Source organism: Scyliorhinus canicula, chromosome 2 (assembly GCF_902713615.1).
Source record: "Scyliorhinus canicula chromosome 2, sScyCan1.1, whole genome shotgun sequence".
Classification (NCBI taxonomy): Eukaryota; Metazoa; Chordata; class Chondrichthyes; order Carcharhiniformes; family Scyliorhinidae; genus Scyliorhinus; species Scyliorhinus canicula.
In genome coordinates, this window is record NC_052147.1 from 230,588,362 (window position 1) to 230,612,552 (window position 24,191).

A 24,191-nucleotide genomic window follows, 5' to 3' on the forward strand; every position below is an offset into this window, starting at 1 on the left:
ACTTGTTAGTGTGTATGCCCCAAATTGGGATGATGCAGGCTTTGTGAGGCGTATGCTGGGACGTGTCCTGGATCTAGAGGCGGGAGGATTGATTATGGGGGGGGACTTCAATACGGTGTTGGATCCTTCACTGGATCGGTCCAGTTCAAGGACGGGTAGGAGGCCGGCGGCGGCCAAGGTGCTGAGGGGGTTTATGGACCAGATGGGTGGGGTGGACCCATGGAGGTTTGTGAGGCCGAGGGCACGGGAGTACTCTTTCTTCTCCCATGTACATAGGGTTTATTCTCGGATAGACTTCTTTGTGGTGAGTAGGGGACTGATTCCGAGAGTGGAGAAGGCCGAATATTCGGCCATTGCAATCTCCGACCACGCTCCGCATTGGATGGAGTTGGAGATGGGGGAGGTGCTGGACCAGCGCCCATTGTGGCGGTTGGATGTGGGGTTGTTGGCGGAGGAGGAGGTGTGTAGGAGGGTCCGGGCATGTATTGGGGGAACCACGAGGTGAATGATACGGGGGAGGTTAAGGTGGGAATGGTCTGGGAAGACCTGAAGGCAGTGATTCGTGGGGAGCTGATATCCATCCGGGCACACAGGGAGAGGAGTGAGAGGAGTGAGAGGGATAGACTGGTGGGAAAGATCCTGGAGGTAGATAGGAGGTACGCAGAGGCACCAGAGGAGGGACTGTTGGGGGAGAGGCGCAGCCTACAGGCTAAATTTGATTTGTTGACCACTAGAAAGGCGGAGGCACAGTGGAGGAAGGCACAAGGGGCAGTGTACGAACATGGTGAAAAGGCAAGTAGGATGCTGGCTCATCAGCTCCGCAAGCGGGATGCGGCTAGGGAAATTGCTGAAGTGAGAGACAAGAGTGGGAATGTGGTGCAGAAGGGGGTAGAGGTGAAGGAGGTCTTCAAGGACTTTTATGGGGAACTGTACCGGTCGGAGTCAACGGTGGAGAGGAGGGGAATGGAGAGTTTTCTCGACGGGCTATCTTTCCCGAAGGTGCAGGAGGAGCAGGTGGAGGGATTGGAGGGGCGCCGATTGAGCTGGAGGAGCTGGTTAAGGGGATTGGGCAGATGCAGTCAGGGAAGGCGCCGGGGCCGGATGGGTTCCCGGTGGAGTTTTATAAAACGTTTGTGGATCTAGTGGGCCCCCTGCTGGTGCGGACACTTAATGAAGCGTGGGAAGGGGGGACCTTGCCCCTGACGATGTCGCGGGCGCTGATTTCTTTCATCTTAAAGAGGGACAAGGACCCCCCAGCAGTGTGGTTCATACAGGCCCATATCTCTCCTTACTTTGGATGCCAAGGTGCTAGCAAAGATCCTGGCCACCAGAATAGAGGACTGTGTGCCAGGGGTTGTACACGAGGACCAGACAGGTTTTGTTAAGGGAAGGCAGCTGAACACGAATATGCGGAGGTTGTTGAATGTCATCATGATGCCGGCGATTGAAGAGGAGGCTGAGATAGTGGTGGCGCTGGATGCGGAGAAGGCCATCGATAGAGTGGAGTGGGGGTACTTATGGGAGGTGTTGGGGAGGTTTGGATTTGGTGAATGGTTTATTAGATGGATGAGGCTGCTAGATGAGGCCCCGATGGCGTGTGTGGCCACGAATGGGAGGAGGTCGGAGTACTTCCACTCTACCGAGGGACCAGGCAGGGTTGCCCCCTGTCCCCCTTGTTGTTTGCATTGGCAATCGAACCGTTGGCGATGGCGTTGAGGGATTCAGGAAGGTGGAAGGGTTTGGTGCGGGGTGGGGAGGAACATAGGGTGTCGTTGTATGCCGATGACCTGCTACTGTATGTGGCAGACCCAGTGGGAGAGATGCCGGGGGTGATGGAGCTGCTAGCTGAGTTTGGGACCTTTTTAGGCTATAAACTAAATCTAGGCAAGAGTGAGGTGTTTGTGGTGCACCCGGGGGACCAGGAGGAGGGAATTGGTAGGCTCCTTCTTAGGAGGGCAGGGGAGAGTTTTAGGTACCTGGGATGCAGGTGGCCAGGGACTGGGGGACTCTTCACAAGCATAATTTCACCAGACTTGTAGATCAGATGGAGGAGGAGTTCAAAAGGTGGGGCATGCTGCCACTGTCGTTGGCGGGGAGGGTGCAGTCCGTCAAAATGACGATGCTTCCGAGGTTCTTGTTCTTCTTTCAGTGCCTGCCCATCTTCATCCCCAGGGCCTTCTTTAGGAGGGTGACTAGCAGTATTTTGAGCTTTGTGTGGGCACATGGGACTCCGAGAGTGAAGAGGGTTTTCCTGGAGCGAGGGAGGGATGGAGGCGGGCTGGCGCTGCCCAACCTTTTGGGGTACTATTGGGCGGCCAATGTGTCAATGGTGCGCAAATGGGTGATGGAGGGGAGGGGGGCGGCGTGGAAAAGAGTGGAGATGGCGTCATGTAGAGGTACGAGCCTGGGTGCCATGGTAACGGCACCGTTGCCGCTCTCCCCTAAGAGGTTTACCACGAGCCCGGTGGTGGCGCCAACCCTAAGAATCTGGGGACAGTGGAGACGGCATAGGGGGGAAACAGGGGGCTCAATGGAGGCTCCATTAGGTGGAAATCATCGGTTCATCCCGGGAAACACTGATGGGGGATTTAGGGGTGGCAAAGGGTGGGCATCAGTAAATTGAGGGACCTGTTTATTGGTGGGAGGTTTGCGGGCCTGGGGGAACTGGAAGATAAATTTGGGCTTCCCCAAGGGAACATGTTCAGATACTTGCAGGTAAAGGCGTTTGCTAGGCGACAGGTAGAGGAGTTCCCTTTGCTGCCCTCGCGGGGGACGGTGGACAGAGTGCTTTCGGGGGTGTGGGTCGGTGAGGGGAAGGTGTCTGACATTTATAAGGTAATGCAGGAGGTGGAGGAGTCGTCAGTGGAGGAGCTGAAGGCTAAATGGGAGGGGGAACTAGGGGAGCAGATAGAGGATGGGACTTGGGCGGATGCCCAACCTCATGTGTGAGGCTTAGTCTCATCCAATTTAAAGGAGGGTGTTCTTTATTGTTTTTATTTTTTTTTCTATGGTTATTTAACTTAATATTGTGTTAATTTAAGTTGTTGTTAATATGTTTTGTTGTTCATTGAGGATGGGCGAATGTTTATGACTGTTATCATTATTGTTATTGTTGGTATTTTATTGCGGTTCGTTCGTTGTTGCCAAGGGCAGGGGTCAGTGTAGGTCAGGTCTCAGGGGGGCAGGTGAGGCCGGGTGGAGGGGGGGTGCAGCTGAGAAGTAGAGCACAGGAGACTTAAGTGGGCAAGGGGGGGAGGGGGGGGCGGGGGTGACCAGGGATCCCCCGGGGGGAGAAAGCCGCTTGCAGACTCTCAGGGAGCAGCGCAGGAAACCGACAGCAGCAGCACCCGAGAGGGGGAGGGTTAGAGCCACGTTAGTTTAGTTGAACACGTGTGGCATGGGCAAACAGCTGACAGGGGAAGTGCCTTATTAACATGTTTATTCTTTCCCACTGTTCGTTTTCACTATGTGAAGGCTCTATGCACAGGCCTTTTTTCTCTCTGTAACTGTTACAAATTTGTTTTGAATAAAAAATATCAAAAAAAGAAAGTGGAGTCATAGGTGGACAGGGTGGTGAAGAAGGCATTCGGAATACTTGGTTTCATTGGTCAGAACATTGAATACAGGAGTATAATACACCTATTATAGAAAGGATATTATTAAACTAGAAAGTGTGCAGAAAAGATTTACTAGGATGCTACCGGGTCTGAATGGTTTGAGTTATAAGGAGAGGCTGGATAGATTGGGACTTTTTTCACTGGACCATAGGAGACTTAGGGGTGTCTTTATGGAGGTCTATAATATAACAATGGGAATAGATAAGGTTGATATTTTTCTAAATGCAGGAGAGTCTAAAACTAGAGGGCATAGGTTTAAGGTGGCGGGGGGGGGGGGGGGGGGGGGGGGAGTTGGAGAGATACAAAAGGATCCAGAGGGGCGATTGTCTCACACAGAGGGTGATGAGTGTCTGAAACGAGCTGCCAGAGGCAGTAGCAGAGGCAGGAACAATTTTGTCTTTTTAAAAGCATTTTAAAAGCAGCATGGTAGCATTGTGGATAGCACAATTGCTTCACAGCTCCAAGGTCCCAGGTTCGATTGCGGCTTGGGTCACTGTGCGGAGTCTGCACATCCTCCCCGTGTGTACGTGGGTTTCCTCCGGGTGCTCCGGTTTCTTCCCACAGTCCAAAGATGTGCAGGTTAGGTGGATTGGCCATGATACATCGCCCTTAGTGTCCAAAATTGCCCTTAGTGTTGGGTGGAGTTACTGGGTTGGAGTTGGGTGCTCTTTCCAAGAGCTGGTGCAGACTCGATGGGCCGAATGGCCTCCTTCTGCACTGTAAAAATTCTATGATAATCTACGATTAATCTAGGAAAAAGGTTCAGCACAACATCGTGGGCCGAAGGGCCTGTTATATGTGCTGTATTTTTCTATGTTCTATTTAGACCAGTGGTGCTCAACCAGGGTCCACATGGACCCTGGGGGTCCATGTAACATTACTGGGGGTCCACACAAAAAAAATACCGAATTGGGGGTCCACGGTGATATTTTAGTGGTCCATAGAGCAATTCTACTTCAGAACAATTGTTATTACTGAGAATTAAATTTTTACAGTAATCTACGCCATATTAAAATACTAAAAGTAGAAAAATTCATGTAGCTATGAATTTTTTATGGCAATCAAGTAGAAGAAAAAAACTTTACATTTGACAGTGTCGTAAATTTAAAGTTACCTAGAACAAACGGAGGTGAAAATCACCCATCTTTTCTCAGGTAGCAGGCAGCAAACTTAGATGTTTGTTTTCATGATGAATATTCACCTTTCTCTCTCTCTCTCTCTCTCTCTCTCTCGCACTGACAAAGGTCAAAGAGAGATTATAATCTATCTAATTTACCTTGAACGCCTTGTAATGCATACTGAGGTGGTTATATAGAACATAGAACAGTACAGCACAGAACAGGCCCTTCGGCCCTCGATGTTGTGCCGAGCAATGATCACCCTACTTAAACCCACGTAACCCGTATACCCGTAACCCAACAATCCCCCCATTAACCTTACACTACGGGCAATTTAGCATGGCCAATCCACCTAACCCGCACATCTTTGGACTGTGGGAGGAAACCGGAGCACCCGGAGGAAACCCACGCACACACGGGGAGGACGTGCAGACTCCACACAGACAGTGACCCAGCCGGGAATCGAACCTGGGACCCTGGAGCTGTGAAGCATTGATGCTAACCACCATGCTACCGTGAGGGAATTGTCTTCATCGTTTTACTGAACTTTGGGACTCTATTGTCTTATTTCTGGCTAACACCCAGCTTGGAGAACAACTGCTTGCAGCTAAATGTGATGTATTTTACTTATCTGATATATTTGAAAAAATCAATTTACTTAATAAACAGCTCCAAGGAAAACATTCTGATCTCATATCCAGTAAAGGTGCTATTACTGCTTTTCTGAGAAAACTGCAGCTGTACAAAATTAATATCAGACGTCGTGCATTTGAACAGTTTCCTTGTTTGACCTCGATTAGCAGCGATTTGCACGATTATGACCTTGCATTGTCAATTTGCAATTGGAAAATTTGCATGAAAATATGCAAGCTCGGTTTAGTGACCTACTCATGATGGATATACCAACTTGGGTGGTAATTCCTTTTGAAGTTAATTCTGCCGATGTAGACATTTCTTTACAGGAGACCCTCATTGAATTACAAAGTGATGAAATATTGCACACAAAATTCAAAGATGGGAAGCATAATATATGGAAAACAAATGACACTGCTAAAAAGTACCCACTACTCTGGGATAAAGCACAGCTCTACGCTATAGCTTTTCCATCATCTTACCTTGTTGAATCAGGATTTAGTCGTGTTTTTCACTTATTTTTCTGTGGAATGGCTATGGGGGTCCACAAAAAAAAATTAAGAGGAAAAGGGGTCCATGGGTTAAAAAAGGTTGAGAACCACTGATTTAGACAGTTGTATGGGAATGATGGGTATTAAGGGATATGGGCCAAGTCGGAGAATTGGGACTAGCTTAATGGTAACAACAGGGTGACATGGATAAGTTGGGCTGAAGGGACTGTTTTCATGCTGTAAACCTCTATGACTCAAAAAGACTTTTATGTCTGCAAGTTCAAATTAAAAGTAATTGACCATAAGTTATGTCCCTGTCTCACATCAGCAATTTAAAATCATTTTAATATTGTCCCAGCCATATGGTCTTTCCGGATAGCTGGACTTTCCTATAGGGACACTAATTCCCACTCCACCAGCAAGAACCAGATATTAGTGATCCCAAACTTGTTAATTGTATTTTGTAAATCATTGTTACTGGCCAGAAGCTTTAAAAAAAACTTATGGAACTCGTAGAGTTTAATGAATAGGAAACAAATTGCAACACAGTAAAATGTTGAAATCAATTGCATATTCTGCTAAAGATAGATATATGATACTGCCTCTGAGAGACAGGGGATAAAGCAAGCTGCTATTAATGGTTTGTTGTGTTAGCTATATTGTGTGAAGTGGCGAGCTTATTGATAATGTGCTCTGGAAAGCAATGGTGTATTAGAGTTTTTACAAAATATATCTTTAAATCGCCATACTTTGTGTTTCAGGATTTGCAACTGGATTTATAAATGCATTCTCTGCTGACAAGTGTGTTTTGTTTCAGGATATTAAATACGACCTTATTTGAAAGTTGGGAGATTGTTGGTCCATATCCATCATGGTGGATTTTCAACTTGCTTTTGTTGCTGCTTCAGTTGTTGCATAGTTTCTGGTCATATCTCATCATAAGGATCACTTGCAGAGCTATTGCTAAAGGAAAGGTATGTTATCCTTAACACAATAGTAAAATACTGTGGATACTGGAAATCTCTTAAATCTGTGAAGTGACTATGTTATATGTTATAATATATATTTCCCTGGTATTCAGTCAAGTTAGCACCTCTATAACTCAGTTACGTCCAGCCATCTGCAAGCGAACCTATGCAATTCTACCTGTATAGTCGAACAAAATCTGACTCGTGCTGTGCTGCATGAAAGCATTGAAGCCCTTGCAAATAGCAGCGTTGCAACTGACCTTTAAGCCTGTAGTCGGAAATCAAATGTACAGATGCAGCACTAGCCGGTCAGATTTCCCAAGGGAACACCAGCAGCTAAATAGAGATGGGAGTAGTGGATTAAACAGCCAAGTCTTTTTTTTATAGCACTGTCTGTGAGCCAGGAGGATCCGGAGTGCTTCCCCCTCAGAACCTCTAGCAAATCATTTGCCGACCACAGCCACTGCCATGGTTGATCAACTCCCAATCTTTGCTTTCCTCCCACCCCCGCCCAATGCTGAGCTCCAAACTCTTCCTACCAAAAAACAATCTGTTAAGATTAGTGTGGAGCATCCCCAACAGTCCCCAGCTGTGGCCTTCGACCATTCGTCTTTGCACCTGGCAGCTGACCAGTCTGTCAATTTGGCTGGCAGCAGAATGGGAAGCGGCATAAGATAATAACATTGAAATCCTGCTGCTAAATTTGGCAATGCCACTCACATTCCTGAGCATCACCCCACCTCGCATTGCCACAACTCTGTCGCCCCTCAAAAAATCAGAGGTATGTTTTTCCAAAGGCAATCTATTTCTCTTTCCCCCAAATCCTCTTCCATCACTCCTTGCCTTGGTAATGCTCTTTTGTTTGAAAGGAACTTCGAGCTATCGAAAGTGCTATATGAAAATCTTTTTGCTCAAATATTTACCATTCGGATTCTCTGGCATCATGAATGGTTATTTTAACAGCTGGGTAAAGCTTTTGTTTTTAAATATGATCTCCAGCTCACAATGCAGCTGTACTCACTGTATTAAATGAGATGGCCCAGCTGTTCATTTTGGGTCTTGGCAATGTTAGAGAAAGATCAAATCAGTAAATAGACTAACAAACACAAGACAGGGAGATTGCTCAGACAAATAATTAAAGTTCTCGTGGCACTAATTGTAATTTGTAACTCCTTCACATTTCCAAAATTGTTGACAGCACAAAACTAAACTATGTTGTTAACAACTTGTATTTGTATTCATTCTACATATTATTTGCAGACTAAAATGAGAAAGATTGACTAGCAAAATGCTCCTGTTCTGACCAATGGATCATCAACAACAAGGAGAGGAGCATCTCACATTTGTTTGGAGCCTTTAACATACAAATAAATGAAGGCATTTTAACAGGATGTGATCAGGCAAAAAAACCTTGGTCAGGGAGCATAGCTTGAAGGAGTATCTTAATGAAGTACAGTAAGAAGTCTTACAACACCAGGTTAAAGTCCAACAGGTTTGTTTCAAACACGAGCTTTCGGAGCACGGCTCCTTCTTCAGGTGAATGGAAAGGCTTGTTCCAGAAATGTTTATATAGACACAGTCAGAGATGCCCCGGAATGCGAGCACCTGCAGGCAATCAAATCATCAAAGATGCAGAGAGAGAGGTAACTCCAGGTTAAAGAGGTGTGAATTGTCCCAAGCCAGTTCAGTCGGTAGGCCTCTGCAAGTCCAGGCTTGTTGGTGGGGGCCGAATGTAATGCGACATGAATCCCAGATCCCGGTTGAGTCCGCATTCATGCGTGCGGAACTTAGCTATAAGTTTTTGCTCAGCAATTTTGCGTTGTCGCGTCTCCTGAAGGCCTCCTTGTAGAATGCTGACCCGGAGATCAGAGGCTGAATGTCCTTGACTGCTGAAGTGTTCCCCAACTGGAAGGGAACAGTCCTGCCTGTTGATAGTCGCACGATGCCCGTTTATTCGTTGTCGCAGTGTCTGCATGGTCTCGCCAATGTACCACGCTTCGGGACATCCTTTCCTGCAGCGTATGAGGTAGACTACATTGGTCGAGTCGCACGAGTATGCGCCGCGTACCTGGTGGGTGGTGTTTCCACGTGTAATGGTGGTGTCCATGTCGATGATCTGGCATGTCTTGCAGAGATTACCCTGGCAGGGTTTTGTGGTGTTGTGGTTGCTGTTCTGAAGGCTGGGTAATTTGCTGCAAACAATGGTTTGTTTGAGGTTGCGCGGTTGTTTGAAGGCCAGTAGTGGGGGTGTGGGGATGACCTTGGCAAGATGTCCATCCTCGCTGATGATGTGTTGGAGGCTGCGAAGAAGATGTCGTAGTTTCTCCGCCCCAGGAAAGTACTGGACGACGAAGGGTACTCTGTCAGTGGTGTCCCGTGTTTGTCTTCTGAGGAGGTCGGTGCGGTTTTTTGCTGTGGCGCGGTGGAACAGGAAACTTGAGAAACTTGGCATCACCACCAGCAGCAATCAAGCTTCTCCCGGTACAACAGTCGAAAACAATACAGGGAAATCCATTGTCAACTTGTCAGACTACACCCTTCAACCAGACGAAATCGAAGTCCTCAGCAGAGGGCTCAATTTCTGCACCACCACCAAAATGGACCCCATCAGTCTCGCGGCAGATACGGAGGAATTCATCAGGCGAATGAGGCTCCGGGAATTCTTCCACAGACCCCAAGAGGCCGACAGCGAACCCAGGGACACGACCAATGAACCGGAACAGCAGACCGCGAGATCTGCAGTGCAGCAACCGAAAAGGAAAGAGTCAAATTGGACCCCTCCGGAAGGCCGCTGCCCTAGACTCGACATGTATGCTCAAGCCGTCAGAAGTCGTGTCAATGCCAGATTCATCACTCGCAATCACAAGGCAGCCTCAAACGTCACCCAAGCACAACGCAACGCCATCCGCACTCTCAAGACCAACCGCAACATCGTCATCAGACCAGCAGACAAAGGAGGGGCCACCGTCATACTGAACAGAACAGACTACTGCAAAGAAGTATACCGACAACTCGACAACCAGGAACACTACAGGCAGTTACCCGCAGATCCAACCAAGGAACACATCCGCCAACTCAGCAGACTGATCAAGACCTTAGATCCAGACCTTCAGAACACCCTACGTGCTCTCATCCCACGTAATCCCCGCATTGGAGATCTCTACTGCCTCCCGAAAATACACAAGGCCAACACACCAGGCCGTCCTATCGTTTCAGGCAATGGGACCCTGTGTGAGAACCTCTCTGGCCACATCGAGGGCATCTTGAAACCCATCGTACAAGGTACACCCAGCTTCTGTCGCGACACGACGAACTTCCTACAGAAACTCAGCACCCATGGACCAGTTGAACCAGGAACATTCCTCGTCACAATGGATGTCTCGGCACTCTACACCAGCATCCCCCATGACGACGGCATTGCTGCAACAGCCTCAGTCCTCAACACCGACAACTGCCAATCTCCAGACGCAATTCTGCAACTCATCCGTTTCATTCTAGACCACAACGTCTTCACCTTCGACAACAAATTCTTCATCCAGACGCACGGAACAGCCATGGGGACCAAATTTGCACCTCAATATGCCAACATCTTCATGCACAAGTTTGAACAGGACTTCCTCACCACACAGGACTTTCAACCGATGCTATACACCAGATACATCGATGACATTTTTTTCCTTTGGACCCACGGCGAGACATCACTGAAACGACTACACGATGACATCAATAAGTTCCATCCCACCATCAAACTCACCATGGACTATTCTCCAAATTCAGTTCCATTCTTGGACACACTCGTCTCCATCAAGGACGGCCACCTCAGCACCTCGCTTTACCGCAAGCCCACAGATAATCTCACGATGCTCCACTTCTCCAGCTTTCACCCGAAACACATTAAAGAAGCCATCCCCTATGGACAAGCCCTCCGTATACACAGGATCTGCTCAGACAAGGAGGAGCGCAACAGACACCTACAGATGCTGAAAGATGCCCTCGTACGAACGGGATATGGCGCTCGACTCATTGATCGACAGTTCCACCGCGCCACAGCAAAAAACCGCACCGACCTCCTCAGAAGACAAACACGGGACACCACTGACAGAGTACCCTTCGTCGTCCAGTACTTTCCTGGGGCGGAGAAACTACGACATCTTCTTCGCAGCCTCCAACACATCATCAGCGAGGATGGACATCTTGCCAAGGTCATCCCCACACCCCCACTACTGGCCTTCAAACAACCGCGCAACCTCAAACAAACCATTGTTTGCAGCAAATTACCCAGCCTTCAGAACAGCAACCACAACACCACAAAACCCTGCCAGGGTAATCTCTGCAAGACATGCCAGATCATCGACATGGACACCACCATTACACGTGGAAACACCACCCACCAGGTACGCGGCGCATACTCGTGCGACTCGACCAATGTAGTCTACCTCATACGCTGCAGGAAAGGATGTCCCGAAGCGTGGTACATTGGCGAGACCATGCAGACACTGCGACAACGAATAAACGGGCATCGTGCGACTATCAACAGGCAGGACTGTTCCCTTCCAGTTGGGGAACACTTCAGCAGTCAAGGACATTCAGCCTCTGATCTCCGGGTCAGCATTCTACAAGGAGGCCTTCAGGAGACGCGACAACGCAAAATTGCTGAGCAAAAACTTATAGCTAAGTTCCGCACGCATGAATGCGGACTCAACCGGGATCTGGGATTCATGTCGCATTACATTCGGCCCCCACCAACAAGCCTGGACTTGCAGAGGCCTACCGACTGAACTGGCTTGGGACAATTCACACCTCTTTAACCTGGAGTTACCTCTCTCTCTGCATCTTTGATGATTTGATTGCCTGCAGGTGCTCGCATTCCGGGGCATCTCTGACTGTGTCTATATAAACATTTCTGGAACAAGCCTTTCCATTCACCTGAAGAAGGAGCCGTGCTCCGAAAGCTCATGTTTGAAACAAACCTGTTGGACTTTAACCTGGTGTTGTAAGACTTCTTACTGTGCTCACCCCAGTCCAACGCAGGCATCTCCACATCATATCTTAATGAAGGAAAGGAAGGTTTAAAGTAGAGGAGTTGAGCGACTGTGGGGCCTACATGACTGAAATTACAGCCAGCAATGGTGGCACAAAAGGAAGGGTGGGGAGAGGTTATACAAGAGTCCACTTAGAGCCTTGAGTTGCAGAACCAAGTCAGGTAGATGCTATTAAGATACAGATCTGCCATGATTTAATTGAACAGCCACTCCTGTTACATTTTCCTCTCTACATTATGCCAGAGCTGAAGAGAGGTCACACCATTCAACAGGGAAATTATGGGCTGAATTTTGCAGGGTGCTGCAGTCCCCGTGGTCCCCAGAACACCGGCTAAAAGGTTGGAGGTAGGGGAAGCCCTCTCACATACCTGATGCTACCCCACCTCTTATAAAATTTCAGACAATTCATAGGCAGGCGATGGGTGGTGAGAAGGCCATCAGCCTTCAAAGCTGGTGGGGAAGCATAAAATCCAGCCCAATGGTACATTAGTAATCAATATTGTTACTGCAGCTCATTAGCTTTGAACATAGTTGAAACAGCAGGATGTTATGTCATACCATGCATTCACTCATTTTGCCTGTTTAATCTCTTCCTCGTGCAAACTTGGAAAGGCTGGGAAGTGGAATCCTTTGCATGTAAGTTACACTGGTTATTTTTCGGCAAATGGATTTCCTAACATTTGAATAACTCTTTCATTTCATTCCCATAATCCTTGATGTGATTTCTCTTAATGCTCCCACAGATGCCACATTTCATTTTAAATGAGATTCATTCTTTGCATGCTAAATATACTCATTTCAAGAATAAGTAGTCAACTTGGAGCTGTTCTGAATATGAAGGTTACAGATGACCCTGCACTGACAACAATGTCACAATTAAAAGCTCTGCTTGTTGCAGTTTGGATTTCAGCTGCTTCTTTAATTGCTCGTGCAGCCCCTGCTGCAAAGATATTGCGAGCAAGATATATTTAGCGAGCCTTGTCCAAAATGCTGAAATGTTTCAGTGTGATGAAGATCTGGGTACTTTAGATACAAAAAGAGTACAGTGAATGTTGACGATCTCAGAATATATTTAAGACAAATTGAAATACAGAATTGATCAGCCAGTATTTCCAAGATGGAATCATTTTAAAAGGATCATGTCCAAATATCACCTGATGAGGACCTGTATACATTTCCAATATTATCCAGCTGGAACTTGGTTCTTTTTATTTTTCATATAACATTTGAAGAACCGCCTTGGTTTATTTCATCGCGGTTGGAAGGTCTTTTAGATTTTTCATAAAAGTTTGTTCCGAAACTGAAAAATAAATTTTCAATTAAACAAAAGCAATTACAGGAGCAACAGGAATGTCTGATTTGGACAAAAGACGAATAGAGTAATGCAAACAACCTGCCCATCGACGCATCCATTTTATGCCCAACTCAAACTTAATTTCCATTGGCTTCAACGGAGAGCCTAAAAAGGCAGGTGAGGTTAAAGCTCACCCCTTAGAGCTGCTAAGAGGGGTAGATTTTGTTCTGTCTTGCTACTTTTATGAAATATTCAACCTGAAGTGCATTATTAATGAATTTTAGGCACCCATATGACAGACCTCTGTTCGTTATTTAACACAAGAAATTAAAATAAAAAAGTTTACCACCTGCATTAGCATTACAGAGAAGCATCATTGAACAACATTAAGCATTCTTCTACTAATATCATGTTGTCTGTAAAATTCAGGCACTTTGACCAGTTTAGTATTCAAACGTTTTAACCAGGTGTCCTTATTTGCGAGATGAGCAAAGGACAGATGCAAATTAGCAGTTCAACCCAAGTTTATTTTTAAAGACATAAAACGGTTATCTCCCCCAAATTATTTATCCCAACTAGAATATGCCTAAGATTCTTAATACTACCCGTTCCGATGAACTGGATCGAGGTGCGGGTCCAATCCTCTGAGTCTCGGTTGTCTCAGGGCCTTCATCTGTGAAGGTGGGTCTCATACGCTGCTTCCTACTGTCCTCTAGTCTGCCATTGAGTCTTCTCCGCTATCTCTACATCAAGTGTTTTTGTTGGGAGGGGTCTCTGGATGCCTCTTTTTTAAACCCCTCTTCACACCTTTCCAGAAACTTCTCTGGCCCTCAGCCAATGAGGCCACTGGAATAGTCGCACCACCCAATGGAGTTGCCAATTGAAACTCTGCAGGACACCAGGAACTTCCCCCCAGATGTCCATCCTCAGGTGCATTGTGTGTATGGAACCTTTTCCCGTAGAAGGTGATCTAGGTGGTAGAAAGTCTGACTTCATCTCGGTAATTCACAACTATCGATCCATTTGGATGGGGCCGATTTTCTTCCGGAACAAGTCCAGACTTGCCCTGGCTGTTGTCTCTGTCCTGTGTACTCGTGTTTGGCTGTTTGACTTCCCATCAAGCCTGCCTGTGGGTCTCACGGTGGTTTTAATTTAAAGTGTCCAATTCTATATCGGGCCTAAGATTCAGGCCATTGGTCATTTTACCACAATAATTTAAAATCACTTCTTTGTTTAATATTTTATTGAGGTATTTGAAAAATTTTTATAACAGTAACATAAACAATGTTATCAACATGGTAAAATAAACATTCCCCCCCCAGCCCAATCTTCACACACCTCCATCATACAACAACAATCCGGCCCTCCCCCCCCCCCCCCCCTTTGGAATACTGCTTCTGCTGGCATTTTAATTTTCCCCGAGAAAGTCGACGAACGGCTGCCACCTCCGGGTGAACCCTAACATTGACCCTCTTAAGGCAAACTTTATTTTCTCGTGACTGAGAAACCCAGCCATGTCACTAACCCAGGTCTCTACACTCGGGGGCTTCGAGTTTCTCCACATTAACAAGATCCGTCTCCGGGCTACCAAGGAGGCAAAGGCCAAGACGTCGGCCTCTTTCGCCCCCTGAACCCCCAGCTCTTCCGACACTCCAAAGATCGCTATCTCCGGACTCGGCACCACCCGTGTTTCTAGTACCGTGGACATTGCCTTAGCAAACGCCTGCCAAAACCTTCTAAGCTTCGGGCTTGCCCAAAACATATGGACATGATTTGTTGGGCTTCCCGTGCACCTCACACACATATCTTCTACCCCAAAAAACTTGCTCATCCTAGCCGCTGTCATGTGTGCCCAGTGGACTACCTTAAATTGTATCAGGCTAAGTCTGGCACATGATTAAGAGGTATTGACTTTGCTTAGGGCATCCGCCCATAGACCCACCGCTATCTCTCCTCCTAGCACGTCCTCCCACTTGTCCTTAAGCTCCTCCACAGGGGTTTCCTCCGCTCCAAAAGCTCCTGATAAATATCCGATACCTTCCCCTCTCCCACCCAGGTACTGGAAACTACTCTATCCTGTATCCCCCCGTGGCGGCATCAGCGGAAAGGCGGGCAACTGTTTTCTCAGGAAGTCTCGCACCTGCAAATACCTAAAACCATTCCCTGGTGGCAATTTAAATTTATCCTCTAAGGCTTTCAAGCTGGGAAAGCTCCCATCTATAAATAGATCCCCCATCCTTCTAATTTCTGCCCTTTGCCAACTCCGGAACCCTCCATCTAGCCTACCTGGTACAAACCTGTGGTTATTAAAAATCGGGGTCCAAATCAATGCTCCCTCCACTCTCTTATGTCTCCTCCATTGTCCCCAGATTCTCAGCACCGCCACCACGACCAGACTTGTGGAGTATCGGGCCGGCGAGAACGGAAGAGGTGCCTTTATCAGTGCTCCCAAACTGGTGTCTATACATGACGCCACCTGCATCCGCTCCCATGCTGACCCCTCCCCCACTACCCACTTCCTAATCATGGCTATATTAGCCGCCCAGTAGTAATTGCGTGAACCCACCCTCCCCTCGACTGCACTCCAGCAACACTTTCTTCACTTGCAGGGTTTTACCCGACCACACAAAGCCCAAAATAATACTCACCTGCTTGAAAAAAGCCTTTGGGATGAAGGTGGGGAGGCACTGAAAGACAAACAGAAATCTGGGGAGGACCGTCATTTTCACGATCTGTACCCTCCCCGCCAGTGATAGCGGGAGCTTGTCCCATCTCTTAAAGTCCCCTTCCAGTCTCTCCTTCTGACCTCTTGCCTGGATTGCAAACATCTTGCTTTTTCCCATGTTCAATTTATACCCGAGAAATTGCCAAATTCCCCCAAGATATGCATTACTTCTCCCATCCCCTCCAGCGGGTCCGAAATGTACAAGAGCAGGTCATCTGCGTAGAGCGAGACCCGGTGCTCCACCCCCACCCCGGACCAGCCCTTTCCAGTTGCTAGAAGCTCTGAATGCCATGGCCAATGGCTCTATGGCCAGCCAAACAGTAGCGGGGAGAGGGGGCACCCTTGCCTCATCCCTCAGTGTAGTTTAAAAAACCCTGACGCACACTCGCTACTGGTGCCTGATAGAGCAACCGCACCCAGTCAATGAAGCCCTCACCAAACCCAAACCTTCCCAGCGCCTCCCACAGGTAATCCCACTCCACCCGATCAAAAGCTTCTCCTCATCCATCACTACCACCACCTCCGCCTCCTCTCCTTCTGCAGGCATCATAATAACATTCAGCAGCCTTCGAACATTGGCCTTGAGTTGCCTGCCCTTAACAAATCCTGTATGGTCTTCCCCTATCACCCCTGGGACACAGTCCTCTATCCTTGTGGCCAGTATCTTATCCAGCAGTTTGGCATCCACATTCAGTAGAGAAATCAGCATGTATGTTCTGCATTGCTCCGGATCCTTCTCCTGTTTCAGGATCAATGAAATCGAGCCAGTGACATTTTTGGGCAACTCCCTTCTCTCTTGCTTTGTTAAATGCCCTCACTAGCAGTGGGCTCAATATGGCTGAAAACTTCTTATAGAATTCCACCGGGTAGCCGTCCGGCCCCGGGGCCTTGCCCGACTGCATGCCCACCAGCCCCTTGATTATTTCCTCAATCTCAATTGGGGCTTCCAGCCCCTCCACCAGGTCTTCCTCCACCCTCGGGAACCTCAACTGATCCAAAAACTGCCTCATCCCCTCCACCCCAGCCGGGGGTTCCGGCTCATATAATTTACTATAGAAGTCCTTAAACGCCTTGTTTACCCCCGCTGGGTCCAGGACAGTATTACCGTCTCTACTCTTTACTTTACCTATCTCCCTGGCCGCCTCTCTTTTCCTGAGCTGGTGCGCCAACATTCTGCTTGCCTTTTCCCCGTACTCATAAATCGCCCCGCTCGCCTTCCTCAACTGTTCCACCGCTTTCCCTGTGGTCAACAGCCCAAACCCCACCTGTAACCTCCGCCGCTCCCTCAATAGCCCCGCGTCCGGGGCCTCCGAGTATCTCCTATCCACCTGGAGTATCTCCTCAACTAACCTGTCCCTCTCAGCCCGTTCCACCTTTTCTCTGTGGGCCCATATCGAGATTAATTCCCCTCTGACCATTGCCTTCAGAGCTTCCCAAACCGTCGCTGAGGAGACCTCCCCCGTATCATTTGTTTCCAGGTAGTTCTTGATGGACTTGTTAACCGGCCCACAGATCGCTTCGTCCGCTAACAACATCACATCCTGTCTCCACAGCGGGCGTTGCCCTCTCTCCACACTAACCCATAGATCCACCCAGTGCGGGGCATGATCCGACACTGCGATTGCCGAGTACTCAGTATCCACCACCTCCGGTATTAACGCCCTGCTCAGAATAAAAAAGTCAATGCTGGAAGTTTTAGTTTTGTGAAAAAAATGAAAACTCCTTTGTCCTCGGCCGTGCAAACCTCCATGGGTCTACTCCCGTCGTCTGTTCCATAACCCCTTTAATTCCTTTGATGCAGCCGGCCTCCACCCTGTCCTGGATTTTGACTGTTCCAAAACTGGATCAATGACTGTTGAAGTCCCCTCCCATGATCAGGTTATGTGACTCCAAGTCTGGGATCTTACCTAACGCCTGCCTCAAATTCCACTTCATCCCAATTCGGAGCATATATGTTCACAAGTACCACTCGCACCCCCTCCAGCTTCCCACTCACCATTATGTACCTACCCCCGTTGTCTGACACGATTCTCCCTGCCTCAAATGCCACTCATTTGCTGATCAAGATCGCTACTCCCCCTGGTCTTTGAGTCCAGTCCTGAGTGGAACACTTGGCTAACCCACCCCTTCCTCAATCTCTGGACTGTAACCTGTAGGTGTGTCTCTTGTAGCATTGCCACCTCCGCCTTCAGCCCCCTCAAATGCGCAAACATGCGAGCCCTCTTGACCGGCCCATTCAGTCCTCTCACGTTCCATGTGATCAGCCTGGATGGGGGGCTTCCAAACCCCCCCCCCCCCCCCCCCCCCTGTCGCCTCCTGCCGACTAGCCATCACCCTTTTTAGGCCAGCCTCTAGCTCGCGCCCTCTGCTTCCTCGAGTCCCCACTCGGGCAGTTGCCGTTCCCAACCTCCCATTTGTCCCCTAGTAACAGTTCCTCCACTGTCAGCAAAGCAATTCCCCCTCCCCTTCCTCCACCCCCCCCCAACCCCCAACCCCCAGCAACAACGCTAGAAACCCAATCCCCCAAGTCAAGCTCCAGCTTAACACCTGCTCACCCCCCACTGACTTGGTAGCTCCCACCCCTGGCACCAAGCAGTCTGTCTCGCTATTGTTCTCTCCCCTCTCCTCCTACATGAATAAACATTTTAAAAGCATCACATTCCCCAGTAAACAAACATCAGAAAAAACAGTGAAGAAACAGTCACTTTAGAAAATAGTCACCCAAAAAGCAGAACCAAATTCAAAGCCCATCCTCCCTCTAACCAGCTCCCTGCAAGACAAAGCAACCTTTAACCATCCACACAGTCCATTATTTCATGATGTGGAGATGCCGGCGTTGGACTGGGGTGAGCACAGTAAGAAGTCTTACAACACCAGGTTAAAGTCCAACAGGTTTGTTTCAAACACGAGCTTTCGGAGCACGGCTCCTTCTTCAGGTGAATGGAAAGGCTTGTTCCAGAAATGTTTATATAGACACAGTCAGAGATGCCCCGGAATGCGAGCACCTGCAGGCAATCAAATCATCAAAGATGCAGAGAGAGAGGTAACTCCAGGTTAAAGAGGTGTGAATTGTCCCAAGCCAGTTCAGTCGGTAGGCCTCTGCAAGTCCAGGCTTGTTGGTGGGGGCCGAATGTAATGCGACATGAATCCCAGATCCCGGTTGAGTCCGCATTCATGCATGCGGAACTTAGCTATAAGTTTTTGCTCAGCAATTTTGCGTTGTCGCGTCTCCTGAAGGCCTCCTTGTAGAATGCTGACCCGGAGATCAGAGGCTGAATGTCCTTGACTGCTGAAGTGTTCCCCAACTGGAAGGGAACAGTCCTGCCTGTTGATAGTCGCACGATGCCCGTTTATTCGTTGTCGCAGTGTCTGCATGGTCTCGCCAATGTACCACGCTTCGGGACATCCTTTCCTGCAGCGTATGAGGTAGACTACATTGGTCGAGTCGCACGAGTATGCGCCGCGTACCTGGTGGGTGGTGTTTCCACGTGTAATGGTGGTGTCCATGTCGATGATCTGGCATGTCTTGCAGAGATTACCCTGGCAGGGTTTTGTGGTGTTGTGGTTGCTGTTCTGAAGGCTGGGTAATTTGCTGCAAACAATGGTTTGTTTGAGGTTGCGCGGTTGTTTGAAGGCCAGTAGTGGGGGTGTGGGATGACCTTGGCAAGATGTCCATCCTCGCTGATGATGTGTTGGAGGCTGCGAAGAAGATGTCGTAGTTTCTCCGCCCCAGGAAAGTACTGGACGACGAAGGGTACTCTGTCAGTGGTGTCCCGTGTTTGTCTTCTGAGGAGGTCGGTGCGGTTTTTTGCTGTGGCGCGGTGGAACTGTCGATCAATGAGTCGAGCGCCATATCCCGTTCGTACGAGGGCATCTTTCAGCATCTGTAGGTGTCTGTTGCGCTCCTCCTTGTCTGAGCAGATCCTGTGTATACGGAGGGCTTGTCCATAGGGGATGGCTTCTTGTATACACAGGATCTGCTCAGACAAGGAGGAGCGCAACAGACACCTACAGATGCTGAAAGATGCCCTCGTACGAACGGGATATGGCGCTCGACTCATTGATCGACAGTTCCACCGCGCCACAGCAAAAAACCGCACCGACCTCCTCAGAAGACAAACACGGGACACCACTGACAGAGTACCCTTCGTCGTCCAGTACTTTCCTGGGGCGGAGAAACTACGACATCTTCTTCGCAGCCTCCAACACATCATCAGCGAGGATGGACATCTTGCCAAGGTCATCCCCACACCCCCACTACTGGCCTTCAAACAACCGCGCAACCTCAAACAAACCATTGTTTGCAGCAAATTACCCAGCCTTCAGAACAGCAACCACAACACCACAAAACCCTGCCAGGGTAATCTCTGCAAGACATGCCAGATCATCGACATGGACACCACCATTACACGTGGAAACACCACCCACCAGGTACGCGGCGCATACTCGTGCGACTCGACCAATGTAGTCTACCTCATACGCTGCAGGAAAGGATGTCCCGAAGCGTGGTACATTGGCGAGACCATGCAGACACTGCGACAACGAATAAACGGGCATCGTGCGACTATCAACAGGCAGGACTGTTCCCTTCCAGTTGGGGAACACTTCAGCAGTCAAGGACATTCAGCCTCTGATCTCCGGGTCAGCATTCTACAAGGAGGCCTTCAGGAGACGCGACAACGCAAAATTGCTGAGCAAAAACTTATAGCTAAGTTCCGCACGCATGAATGCGGACTCAACCGGGATCTGGGATTCATGTCGCATTACATTCGGCCCCCACCAACAAGCCTGGACTTGCAGAGGCCTACCGACTGAACTGGCTTGGGACAATTCACACCTCTTTAACCTGGAGTTACCTCTCTCTCTGCATCTTTGATGATTTGATTGCCTGCAGGTGCTCGCATTCCGGGGCATCTCTGACTGTGTCTATATAAACATTTCTGGAACAAGCCTTTCCATTCACCTGAAGAAGGAGCCGTGCTCCGAAAGCTCGTGTTTGAAACAAACCTGTTGGACTTTAACCTGGTGTTGTAAGACTTCTTACTGTCCATTATTTCACATAGCGCTACTTAAATTTATATATTCCAGCACAAAAAATTGCCGTCACATTACTTCGCCAAGGCTTCAGTGTCTTTTAATTCGCCTCCAGCTTCATTTCTTTCATACTTTGTCTGGCGTTTCAAAATTGAAGTCCCGTTCCTCATGTGTGACCCACAGACGGACTGGGTACAGCATCCTGTACTTCATCCCCTTCTTAAAGAGGGTCATTTTTGCCCGATTGAACCCAGCTCGTCTCTTGGCCAAATCAGCTCCCAGGTCCTGAGAGATGCGCAACTCAGTTCTCCCACTTGCTGCTCCGTTCTTTCTTGGCCCACCATAAAATGTGTTCCTTGTCCATGAAACGGTGAAAACGTACCACCATGGCCCTCGGCGGCTCGTTCGCTCGGGGCTTCCTCATGAGGGCTCTGTGTGCTCTGTCCAATTCCAGGTGTCGTGGGAACGCCCCAGCCCCCATCAACTTTTCCAATATGTCTGTCACATAAGCCCTCACATCCGATCCCTCCCTGCCTTCAGGGAGGCCAACAAATCTGAGATTCTGCCTCCTGGACCTATTCTCCAGGTCCTCCAGCTTCTCCTGCATTCTTTCCTGGCGGTCGTTCATCATCCACACCTTGCTTTCCAGCACGGTTATATACTCCTCGTGCTCGGACAACTTTTGTTCCACCTTCTGGATCGCTCTCCCGTGGGTTTCCTGATTCTGAACCACTTGATCAATCGAAGCCTTAATCGGGTCCAGCGTTTCCTTCTTCAGCTTGGCGAAGCAATCCTCAAAAAACTTCACCAGCTGCTCTGTCGACCACTGTGCCGTCTCCCCGCAGCCCTACTGCTCCGCCATGCTGTCCCGTGTTACCAGCTCTGCTTGCGTCTCCCTCATAAGACTTTGTCGTCTCACACAGCCACTTCTGGTCCAATTCTCCATACACCGGAGGGGGATTTCTCCTTCCTGTATCACTCTTCGCCGATTTATCCCATAAAATCCGGAAAAGACTGGGGGAAAAAGGTCCAAAAGTTCATAGCATGGCGGGAGCGATCAAATGTGCGGCCTACTCCTCCATGGCCGCCACCGGAAGTCTCTTAAAATCACTTTTTACCTGTGATTTTATACATTTATACATTTGTCACTTGAGATTCAGATTGAAATTCTATTGGTGACAGATTGTGAATTTGCACTGTTAAATCACAGATTCTCTAAGCTTATATAATAAATTCTATCAAAATGTTTTTCGCACAGATAATTAAAGTAATGGACAGGCGGTTTTGAGGAGATATGAGGAAAAACCTTTTCACCCAGAGGCTGGTTGGAATCTGGAACTCACTGCCTGAAAGGGTGTTAGAGGAGTGAACCCTCACAACTTTTAAGAAGTATTTAGATGAGCACTTGAAATGTTATAGCACACAAGGCCAAGTGCTGGGAAATGGGATTAGAGTAGTTAGGTGCTTGCTAGCCGGTGGACACAATGGACCTCTTTCCATTCTGTAAAACTATGATCTGCAGCAGGCTGAATTTTCCTGTCCCATTGGCTATTGGCTGGGAGGCAAGGGTGCTGAAAGAATGGCAGAAGGAGGTATTGGGAAGGGGTCCCAATTGAAACTCTGCAGGACAACATATTGCCAATCTCATATTGCCAATGATGGGCAAGCTGCTGTCTCAGCCAGGATGCCAATTACGAGCCTCTCCCAAGGTCCAGGTGCCTTTTGCCTGTATCGGAAGGGCTTGCTGCCAGGTGGGAAAAGAGTTAGCTAAACACAGTGACCTTCCAACAAGTTCCAGAGGCCTTTTTCCTGCCCTTTGTTGGCATTCCATAGGCCACAGAAGCCAAGCCAGAAGTAATGACTGCTCTCACGACAAGAGTGCCACCAACACTCCATGACCCCCCACCCCAATCGCTGAGGCCTTGTAAACTCTTTTTATTTTCTATTAAACTGTAGCCTCTTAACTCTTATTTATTTTCTCTGTAAATCAATGATCACAAATCTTATCTTCATACTAACCAATTCGTACAACCTTGATCTAATTCATCTCAGCTGCCATGTTAATTTGGATTTCCTGAATGTAGTAGTATGCTTTTAATTTGCATGTCTCCTTTGTAGTTATTGCAGCTGCAAAGCCTGCCCTCTTTGCATTAATGCCTAACTTATTTTCCTAATTTGAATGTTAGGTATCAAAGGATGACCGAAGTGACATTGAAACCAGCTCTGATGAAGAGGATTCACCACCTTCTGCTTCAAAAAGTGGACATAACAGCACCACCAATGGGACAAATGGTTACCTGAGTGGCGGTGTTTATTCAGAGGAACATTAGCCACTTGAGTGCAAAGTACTTACATAGTGTTGCAACCCCGTTAATTGTACGTAAGGCACGGACAACCTGAAACTTGATCCAGGAAGTATTTCACAAAATGTATTATTGAATGCATTTTATCATGTAACTCAGTATCAGACGAAGGTTTAGAAATATCAAACATTCTGATAGTTGCACTGCCATTTTTCTGTATGAGAAGGAATGACAATAAACATTATGTACATGTAGGCATGCTATGTGTGTATACGTAGTCCAACTCAATGGGAATGGTATTTTCAGATGTATTGTCTTTGTATATTACATTATTTATTTTTATATGTTTAAGATTTGTGGAAAAAGGGAATTTCTCAGTGGTTTATTCTATTACTTATTCATTGGGAAGAGTAAAAGCCATTTTAGATTAATTATGTTGTGCACAGCTCTATCTGCTGTAACCTGTGATTTGTCACATGCTGTAGGCCACGTCTAGCTCTCGAGTATTGTGGTTTAGCCAGCGATAATGATATGTTCTGTGCTTTTTTTGTGTTTCTAATTATTTCCTTTAAAATTACTATGATATTAACAGAGGCCATCTTGTCCCCGTTGAAAGTAAAAAAAAGAATGCCTGAGGCAAATTGCTAAACTATACAGCAAGATTACTTTGATTATGTTTCTGTGGAACAATCCAATCACCTTTGAATTTGTGACACTGATAAATAAAAAAAACCTTCTTTCTGTGCAACAGCAGTGCAAATTTTCACTATTTTGTTCTTCGCTCAACTGAAAACAACCACCTCTGTTGATACTGACCCTCAAATTATCCCAAAGACAAACACTGGAATAGAAAGCACAGTGGGCTAAATAGCTGGCTTGTAGTGCAGAACAATGCCAGCAGCGCGGGTTCAATTCCCGTACCGCCCTCCCCGAACAGGCGCCAGAATGTGGCGACTAGGGGCTTTT

The 24,191-nt window shown here is 47.9% G+C and overlaps 1 protein-coding gene across 6 annotated transcripts in view; it reads left to right on the forward strand.

Annotated features, from left to right (window-relative positions):
• The window catches only part of cers6 (ceramide synthase 6), a 388,374-nt gene extending 364,401 nt beyond the window's left edge, over positions 1 to 23,973 (forward strand). For 4 of the 6 annotated variants that reach the window (XM_038789747.1, XM_038789745.1, XM_038789742.1 and 1 more), the window contains exons 9-11: positions 6,677 to 6,833; positions 12,482 to 12,505; positions 23,109 to 23,973. In XM_038789747.1, the coding sequence (XP_038645675.1) occupies positions 6,677 to 6,833; positions 12,482 to 12,505; positions 23,109 to 23,252 (325 nt within the window). In that variant the 3' untranslated portion in view covers positions 23,253 to 23,973. Of the gene's footprint in view, positions 1 to 6,676; positions 6,834 to 12,481; positions 12,506 to 13,978; positions 14,094 to 23,108 lie in introns of all 6 variants that reach the window. The other 2 variants (XM_038789744.1, XM_038789743.1) reach the window with 2 other exon arrangements.
• The last annotated feature ends 218 nt before the right edge of the window (positions 23,974 to 24,191 follow it).